This window comes from Apis laboriosa, unplaced genomic scaffold, assembly GCF_014066325.1.
Source record: "Apis laboriosa isolate Shangri-la unplaced genomic scaffold, ASM1406632v1 scaffold16_cov148, whole genome shotgun sequence".
Classification (NCBI taxonomy): Eukaryota; Metazoa; Arthropoda; class Insecta; order Hymenoptera; family Apidae; genus Apis; species Apis laboriosa.
Genome location: NW_025222129.1, coordinates 4,897,704 through 4,907,844, shown reverse-complemented (window position 1 = coordinate 4,907,844; position 10,141 = coordinate 4,897,704). Strand labels below are relative to the sequence as shown.

Genomic DNA, 10,141 nt, shown 5'->3' with positions numbered 1-10,141 from the left:
TATGAATTAAATTATTCTCTATAAAGAGAATATTCTACTTCTTTCAAAACCATACACGCTTAAAAGCCGAAGAAACCTCGATCCTTTCAATTGTTTACTCTTCAAAATCGAAACGCGTGCCATTTCGCTACGATACGTTTCCTTCTTCTATTTCGAACGATTCGACGAAAAGACAGAGCAATGAATGACTCTGAGAGAAAAGGAGAAGGAAGAAGAAGAAGAAGAAGAAGAAGAAGGGGGAAAAAAAACAATGGAGGAATTGGTTACACGTAGAGAAAATTTCGGAGGGGAGGGAGGGAGGGAAGTATGGAGGGGGAGGAGGGGGTTAAAGCGAATTCTCGGTGTCTCCGTTGGGAGTTGGGTTCCGGCGGAAGTCCCTCTCCCGGCTTGTGAAATGAGAAAGCCATCCAGTTCTGCCCCTGCAGCGATGCAGTCGATATCCGCCATCCATCAGCCTCGAGACACCAAAAACAACGACGACTATTGGGTTTCGCGCTACCACACATAACGACCAATCACCCGCAAAACAATCGGTTGTATATACGTGCATCCCTTACGATTGATCGATACTGGAGGGAACAATAAAGTAATTAATAAAAATCCGCCCTTAACCCGAGTCAATTTCCTATGGGCGAGAGATCGAAAATCAATGATCGGCGCGACAATTGATTTGGATGATGGTGGTTGTTGTAAGTCGAGTGGAATGGTCTCGTGTAATTAATTATCGTGATGAAATTTTTTTTTTTTTCCTTTCTTCCATTTCGAAGATTTTGGACGACTGATAATTTGATTTTCTTTGTTTCTATCTTTTTTTTTTTTTTTGAGGAATTAATTGAGAGTTAGAAACTCGGAAGAGGAGTGAGATAATTGTAATTATTGGTGATGGAATTATTTTTGGATAGTTGGAGTAATTTTGAAGAATGGATTTTCAAGGAAGATATGAGAGATATTCTTTTTGACGATGGATCTTTTTTTTTTTTTTTTTTTTTTTTGAATAATTGGGATATTATTGTAACAAGCAAAATATTGGAATGAAACGATTGGAACTTTGTCAAAGAATGGTGTTATAGTTTTTTTTTTCTCTCTCTCTCTTTTTAACACACTTTTTTCCCCTTCCCTAAAAATTTAATCATATTAAAATTGACAAAGCTCTTTTCTCGGGAAATAAAATTACATTCCAATACATACGCGTATTCGCGCATTTAGAAAATTAAATATTTTTTAAAAAGGGCAGTAATTAAAAATTGGAAATCGATATTAACTGGAAATTATTCATCCGTCCGTATTCACAATTTTCTGCAATCCTTCCCACATTTTTATACGAATGTTAAACACCGATATAAGCAAATACTCGTTTATTCCCAATTACTTTTCTCGATTAATCGAATGGAATTATTAAATTTAAAGTTTATCGATCATCCAATCGATTTAACAATATTTCCCTATATTATACTATACTCGACCGATTCTAATCGCGCTTTCTTAAAATTTCGTTTCCCCACTCACGCTCGAAAACGTCCCGATGATAAAGCGGGGATCCATCCCTCGTTAATTCGAAACTGATCTCCCCAACGGAGGATGTTTACAGCGAAATCAAAATTCTCGCCGCCTTGCTTTAAAACAATGGTAAGCGACGTTGATTGTTTATCGAGGCTAACGAAGGCAAACACTAATAAGCAGAAATCTTGGTAGCGAGTCTTGTTGTGTATAATTAAATCCGTCTCGAACTTTAATATAACGAGAAAACTCGAAGGAAATAAGTAGGCCATCCATTTACTGCCAGTTATTGGTTGATAAAAGCGAAATGTCGGTTGTTTAAACGTTTCTCTTTTTATTTCGTTCCGGAAAACGGAATTTTGATTCCGTAAGAAATCCAGAAAATCAAATCCTTCCAACCTGAGGCGATGATATTCTCTAAAACCAAGAATATATATAATATTATTATTATTATTTCATAATTTAATGAATATTTTCATGGCAATAAAATTTATTATGGAAAAAATGTTTTTCTGATGGAAAAAAATTAATGGAAAATTTTTATTTGCGTTAAAAGAAGAAACGGAATAGGGGGAGGGAGGAGTAGATAGATATCTAAAAAAATAGATATCTAAAAATGATTGGTATCGTATTCGATTCGTTTTAAATAAAATTCTAATTTTATTTTATTTCTAAGAAATTTATTTCTTGGAATACTTTTAAGAAAAAAGGATAGGATCGCCCCCATTTTTTAATGAAACATTCTGCGCATACACATTTAATATTTCCCCTACTTTCTTGCTTCAAGGGAAGTTTTAATAGTTACGATTAAATATAGATTTAATGAAAAATCGAATATTTCGTGAGGGAATTTCCTAGAATCCGTGAAAGTTTCATTTCAATTAGATAACATTTCATTCAACTTTTTTTTTTTATCTTTACGTGATTTCGACCATACGAAATCGTCATTTAGTAAATTTCTCTTGTTTGAAACAATACATAAACGTTTTAATATAATTCTACACGATGAATTACTCGTTCAAAATTTTATTCGATCAAGAAGGGAATCACTCGATTCTCGTCGAAAATTTGAAACTTCCCCGGTTACTTTGTTACCAAACTTGTTGCACGTGAGAATTTATTAAAATTAAACTAATTTTAAAACTTCCCTTGTTTTATATTGAATAACCATCATTGCTTTCACGCCCAAGAATATTTATTATAACATTTCGATATTTTTTTTCGAAAATTTCCCATATATAATTTAATAATAATAATAATTTAATAATAATAAATATAATAATAATAATAAATTCGATTAAACAAAATAATTCAAGGAAGAAATTTCTTCGCCCTCGAATCTTCTATTTTCTATTTCGTACGCGAAAGAAATTTTCGACGAAATTATTACGTCATATTGTTTCGTAAATTACGAATAATACCCCATGAAAATTGTAATATACTGAAACGAGAATAAAATTGAACGTATTATAAATAATACTATCGCGTAGCAGTCGAATTTATTATTTCGATTGTAACAGATACTATCAACCGTTTCAAAAGAATATTATAAAATCAGCGGAGCATCAACGTTTGCAATATGCATGTAGCAACTTTACTACCGTACATAACGGATGCTTCAGAGCTTGAAATAATCAACGTTTATAGACCGTGACGTATTATTCTCCAAGGTGCATAAACGTCGTTATAATTTACAATTCTGAAATTAGTCGATATACCCCGTATATTCGTTTCCAAGTATCGACACAAATCTCTGAATAAAATTATCCGTGAATCCAAATTGGAGATTTTAATCTAATATCTAATAAATATTTGTGAAATCCCGGCAAAGATTGGTGGGGAAATTCTGGTGAAGATAATTTTGATAGAGAGCAATAATAAATGTGACGAAGAGATCCTCATTATCAAAGATTTTCATAATTACCGTTTAATCATTTTATTAATTCCGTGTTTACAACCGAACCGTGAAAAAATGCGTGAAAAATTGGAAAACGTTGCGAATAATGATATATCTCGTTGGAAAATTTTTGTTCCCTTATTATTATTGCCTTCCATTTGCCTCTCTGATCACGTGTCATCATTTTCCTTTTTTTTTGTAATTAGTTAATTAACACCGGTACACGTAATTTTACGATAATTTTTCATTAATTAATTAATCGATTGATTAATCATGAACACGGTAATACAGAGAGATCGCGTGTAATCCGAATGAAATCGGATTTATTCAGTCAAAGTTCGTAACTTTTAAATCTTAAAAAGTAAATGAATAAACGTTGGCTTGTTCGTTAAATAATAAACGTATATTTTTCTTTAAATAAATTTCTAAATACGCGATATCGTTAAAGTAAATTCGAAAATAATCAATATAGAAAAAGATTTTTTTCGTAGATATTTCTTCTCTGATCAAAAACATATATATATATATAATTAATATTCTCAATAGAAGGAAAATTTAAGGCTGAAAAGAAGAAGAAGAAAAACGTGAAATGTGAAAAAGAAGAACGAAAATAACGAAACAAGGGATGATGGCAAGAGAATTCTCGCAGCCTCGTCCATTATTCCATTCCCATACGTGTATGCAAATATGTTTCCTCCATGTTGAATCTTCGTTTCCAAATAACTAACTCTCTAACAAAAGACAAGGGATGGCTTGTCTCTCGTTGATCCACATCGCGACCTCGCATCGTTAAATCTTCAAATACGTAGCTATATACGTATGGTACGTGCACGTTATTATTATCAATGCAAATTCTTCAGAGTTTCACTTTCTTCTTCGACTTCTACCTTCGAGGCAAAAATTTCCCTCCATTAAACGCGTATATACGTACGCATAAACACGACTTCGTCGATTCGACTTCACTCATCATTTTCATCGAAGATAACAAGACACGATCGAAACGTTAAACTATACTTGATTAATAAGTTTGAATAATTTATCGCCTCGGTGAATATTAATTAGCAATGTAATACACGACGTTTGTGCGAGGATAAAAAGAATTTCTTCCTCGTCAGAATTTGAAAAGACGAAGTGAAAGTTCACGTCAACGATATCTTCCGCGAAATTATTCCGTGGAAAAGAATTAACAATCGTGCAATGGACTATAATTTACCTGATTCGAGATTCATCATAAAAAAAAAAAACACTAACCATAATTAACCAATCACGATAAAAACTTCTGCTTAACCCAACAACCGAGTGTACCATACGTTTAAACCATCGTTTAAAATAAAGCATTTTCCTTTCTTTTTTCTTTTTAACACCGTAAACTCAAGAAAAAAAAAGGCACGTACAATACACGCAAACTTACGTGTACAGTGCACAAGTTTTCTATAACAAGTTCTATCCATCTATCTTGCACCTTATCACCCTCCCTCTCCCCCCAACAACCGATCAAAAACTTTCCTCCTTTCCGACAGTGGCAATATATTAAGCCCGCTTGATGCTTGACCTCGAATCAGTTATGGATTATCTGTCGCCATTTGCCAAATACTTGGGGGCCAGCCCGTGTCAAACTCGTGTCCAGGCCGGCGGATGGCGCGTATCCATAGGCGGGCTTCGCAACTTCCGCCATCGGGCAACGGAAACGTATCGATCATGGCGGTTGTCGATGATCGATCGCGCGAAAACGCCAAGTATCCGAGAGGGAGAGGAGGAAGAGAGGAAGAGAGGGAGGGAGAGAGAGAGAGAGAGAGAGAGAGGAGGGCCGCGATGCATTTTGTCGCGTCCGATATATATATATATATATATATATATATATATATATATATATATACACACCACGGCCAATATCTCGCCACTCGATCTGCCCCCGCGTGAACTTGGTTGATCGATCGCCAACAATCAATTTGGCAACCGTAGATTCCAATCTGTTACCTCCCTAGGCCGTGGAGGAGGTGGGGGTGAGGCGTGGGAGGCGTGGAAAAGAAGCGGTGAGCGCGGTACAACTAGTAGTAGTAGTAGTTTTCGTTTTAATCGTTTCGACGCTAGATGACGTATCGGTTAACATTCGAGCGGTCGAAGCGGGGAGTGTGGAATAATCTTATATCGTGTGTGTTACGCTCGTTTTGTTTCGCTTCGATCAATTTTTTCGTTGAAGGGTCTTGTTCGATTATTCGTATTAGGATAATTTACGTACTTTTGTTCTTTTTCGTATAGATGTTTTTTTTTTTTTTCTTTTTGTTCTTTAATACATTCAAGGATTTGAAGTTACGTTGTTCGATCAATTTTGATTGGAATTGATTAAAATCTGATATGAACAGGTAAAAATAGATTTTTTTAAAGATATGTAATATTATCTTTACGAATGAATGTTAAGTTTTTGAAAAAACTTGTCGTAGGAAATGTAAGAAAATGAATATTATATTAATCCATAATATAATTTATATATAAATTTCCCACGTCGAGCAAACAAACGTTGAAATTAAAAATAGAAGAATCATTCGTATAAGCAAAAAAAAAAAAAAAAAAAAAGAATATAAAAGAAATCTTCTATAAAGAAAATGGACGAAAAGGGAATATAATTCAAGGTCTATTGAAGTATCGCAGATTTTTTTAAAAATCACGATAAAATGATGCAATTCACGGGAGGGAGGGACGATGCATCATCGTGTTAACCACTTCGCTGTCCATTTCCATAAGGTGGTTGGCAATAATTGGCAAAATGGTTCCTCCAGGAGGGCAACGCGGACGGAGAACGCGATGGGAGAAAGATGAAAACTTGGGGTAATTGGCGAAACAAAGTGTTGATAAAAAGTAATTTTAAGAAAGTAGACGGCCCAACAGGATGAAGCCTGAGGATAAGATAATATATTGGAGGCGAATTGCAATGGACAGAATCACCCCTTCGCAATTTACTTCGGGGCATCCGACCAGTCTCACTCTCCCTCTCCCTCCCCCTCCCTCTTTATTTTTCTCTTGTTCTCTTCACCGATAGAGGACCTTCTGACAACCAATTATCTATCCAAGACGAAACGAAGGGGAGTAAAAGAGATGCAGAACGGACGAAATACGACGTATATTTTGATTAATCAAAGTCGAATAGTGTTACGCGTTAAAAGATTATCCTGCAACCAATAGTTTATCAACCCCCTTCTCCTTCGTGAGGTCGTAGCTAATAAAAATCTAATTTTAACATTTCTCGTCTCGATATATGATATTACTATCCTCGATTCGAAGAAGAAAACGGGAAAAGTGAAGAGAGGATATTATTTTAAAAATTCTTTCCTTCTATCGAATTTTCTAAATTAAATTAACGTTAATCCAAGATTGATCGATACAAAAAAAAACAACATCAAAAAATTCGCATTGTTACGCACATTATTGTTGTACACAAAAGAATCGCAATCTATAAACGCGTTACTGTCACATCATCGACACTAAAATTTTCCGAAAATTCGTTTCATTCGTTCAAAAGTGTTTTAAGCGTTGAAATTTCAATAAAAAAAGAAATTAATTCGAAAAAGAAAAAGATAAAGAAAAATCCATCGATCGTACATTGGATTGTGTCCAACAACGCGAAATCTCACGTGGAATTGGATTGGATAACGTTTTAGAAATCCCTCGTTACACGTTTACGGATCCCCGGCTGGATCTAGACGATTTCCGCAATTAGAAATGGCATGTCGAGTTGAGCAATAGAGGATATCCCCCCCTCCCCAACACTGGCCCATGATAATAATAATTAATACAGAACGGTATAACTGCAATTGCAAACTAAGACGCTCGTTCTAATTCCTTTGAGTTCCTACGAAGGGTAAGTAGCTAGTTCCATTCAAACACGGCAGGGTGGGAGAAGGGAGGAGGGGGATTGTTATTAAGCCTGTCCATATGCACGTCAGATCTCTCTATCGTCCACCATCTCCTATTAACCCGGCCTTTCGAGGGCGGATTGTTGGCGATATCTGTAAACCTCGCGATGAATTGTTGTTCCTTCCACGGACATCAATTACTCTGTGCAAATCGAATTAGAATTTGCGTGCACGTTGGATTTCCAACGTGAACTCCATCGTAATTGAAAGGTTGCTCCTTCGAATTGATCTAAATCTTCCTCGATCCTCTTTATACAGTGATATTTTTTTTCTTCTTTTAATTGCAATCCTGTGAACGATCCTCGATTCTTTCTCTTCCAAAAAATTTGGGAACGTCGAGAAAAATGTGAGGTATCGATCTTTTTCCTCTTAGATGTTTTCGATGTTTGCACTTTGTATTGAATTGAACTTGACAGATGTGCACACGAAAAATAAAGATTTCTTCCCTAAATTAAGAAATAATTGATTAATAAGAATTGTATAAAAATTGTTCTTTATTTTATATCGAAAAAGTGAATAAACGGAGATTCTTTTAAAATATTTAAATAATTTCGAATATAAAATAAAGAAGATTTAAAAAAAACTTTAGAAAAAATCAATTTATTTAAGAATTGTATAAAAATTTGTACGTACGAAAAACAATGGAAAATTACAACAATTGATTCTTTCGAGATCTTGGTATATCCCCAAGTAATCAGTAATTACTAATTGTCGATTGTAATTACTAATTAATCTCGAAGAGATTAATCATCAACTTGTTAACCATTTCTCGAACGTTATAAATTTTATTAATTTTACTACCAAAAATTTCAGAAACTTACTATTATTTCATTCGTTACATTCATGTATAGTATATATACGCTTCTTTTTTGCGAATGATTTTTAAAATTTTTTTTTTTTTTTCTTTTTGCCTCCCTCACCCTCTATTGCAACAAAAACTTGGAAATAACTTATTAAATAGAGTTAAAAAAACGAGCCTACAAAAATCGACTAACTTTCCCCGTTCCATCAACTGGAGGAGGCAACATCTCCGGAAGAAGAGTTCTCCCTGGGCTCGATCTTCAACCAGAATCCATTCTTAGCGACCGGGTTGAACACACCCTCCTTGAACTTCAACGGGACCGTGGTCTTGCTCCCGACCTTGAAGCTGCACACGGCCAAGATGTTGAACAGCAGTATTTTCATCTCCGTCAACGCGAACCTACTGCCTATGCACTTCCTGGGCCCCATCCCGAACGGCATGTACGCCCCCGAGCTCGCGATTCTCTTCCCATCCCTGAGAAATCTCTCCGGATCGAATCTCTCCGGATTCTCGAAATATTTGGGATCGTGGTGGATCGCCTTGACGGGGAACCAAATGTTCATCCCCCTCTCGAGTCTGAAGGGTCGGGCGCCCGGCAGGGCGGGCGGCAATTCGAACGTCTCGCCGCACACCCTGTCCACGAACAACAGAATCGGATGATACCTCATCGCCTCGCTCATCACCGCGTCCAGATACTTCATCTCGTGCACCACGTCGTATCCAACACCCCCCTCCCCACCCTCGTCACTCCCCGCCGACAGAACCTCGTCGATCTCCTCCTGAAGCCTCCGTTGCACGTCAGGATTCACGGCAAGCATGTGCGCGATCAGGCTTATCTGCGTGGCCATGGTGTCCACGCTTCCGAAGAAGAAGCTGAACGCGTGATTGGCTATGTTGGACACGCTCATACCTCCCTTCCCGTCCAAATCTTTCTTCGACTGCATGTCGACCAATTGTTGCAACATGTCCAACCCGTGCACCCCCTCCCTCCTCCTCGTCTCGATCGTGTCCACGACCAACCGGTGGAAAAACTTCTCTATGTGGTCGGGCAGGATCTTCAAGTTGAGCAATCTGGCCAAACGGGGCGAGTTCCTGTGCACGAATATCATCAAGTTCTGCTTGAACGTCGCCAGTTGGGACGCCACTTGACCGTACTCGTAGAATATATTGTCGGGCTCGTTCACGGAGTCGACCGAGATCCCGTACACGCATCTCGCGATCACGTCGTTCGTGTACCTGGTCAACACGCTCTTCAACTCTATCTCACGATCCACCTTCGACAGATAATCGGCGAATCTTTTCGCGCAATCGGACATGAGCACGAACATTGCCTTGATCTTGCTCGAGGTGAACAGAGAGCTCAGCATTGTCCTGTGCTCCCTCCACCGGTCGCCCTGCATCGCGAACAACACCTCGCCCAGCATAGGATCCACCCTCACGTCCACGAACGGCCGGTGATTCGTGAAATTCGTGATCTCCTTCACCCCGATCGTTTTTATCAGCTCCGGGTCGCGGATTATTATCAACGGAGTGGTGAACTCGTACATCCCCACGTACTTTGCCTCAGGCTCGAGGTCGTACACCCTCTGGATCACGTCCTCCATGTGGCACTGGCGACGCACCAACGGGCCCATATTGCCCAGGAACGGCGTTGGGGGGATGTGCACGATCCCGTGCTTCTTCAACAGCTTCTGATTCCTCGTGGACAGGTGGTAGACGGCCACGAGTATTGCCAAAATGGTGAGGCCGAGTTGGAGGTAATCCATCGTTCGATTCGGATTGTTCCGAGCTTGTCAATTGATCGCGAGTGCGATTCTTTCAACTGAATATAATCGTTGCTCGACGAGTGCTTATATAAGAGACAAATGATCATCTGTAGTGTATTGCGTATTATATTTCGAGTAAATTCTCGAGAAACGAGAATTGCGATAACGTTTCTCTTTTTTTTAGAATCATAATTGCAATCGTGCGCGATAATAGAAATAATAAGATATGGAATATTTTATTATTTTAGTATTATTCTAGTCGTTTGAT

At 37.7% G+C, this 10,141-nt stretch overlaps 1 protein-coding gene and 1 long non-coding RNA gene across 6 annotated transcripts in view; both read right to left on the bottom strand.

Moving 5' to 3' along the window:
- The window catches only part of LOC122710967, a 66,263-nt gene that overhangs the window by 34,480 nt on the left and 21,642 nt on the right, over positions 1 to 10,141 (bottom strand). The window lies entirely within an intron of this gene.
- Positions 953 to 9,935, bottom strand: LOC122710963 (cytochrome P450 9e2-like). Of its 2 annotated transcripts, none has more exons than XM_043929241.1 (2): positions 8,301 to 9,934; positions 953 to 1,914 (listed from the first exon to the last, which is right to left on the bottom strand). In XM_043929241.1, exon 1 carries the CDS (start codon positions 9,871 to 9,873, stop codon positions 8,314 to 8,316), a length of 1,560 nt encoding a protein of 519 aa, XP_043785176.1. In that variant the 5' UTR covers positions 9,874 to 9,934; the 3' UTR covers positions 953 to 1,914; positions 8,301 to 8,313. The 2 variants fall into 2 exon arrangements, with proteins under 2 accessions (XP_043785176.1, XP_043785177.1); XM_043929242.1 differs by lacking the exon at positions 953 to 1,914 and adding an exon at positions 5,931 to 7,751 and having other exon boundaries at positions 8,301 to 9,935.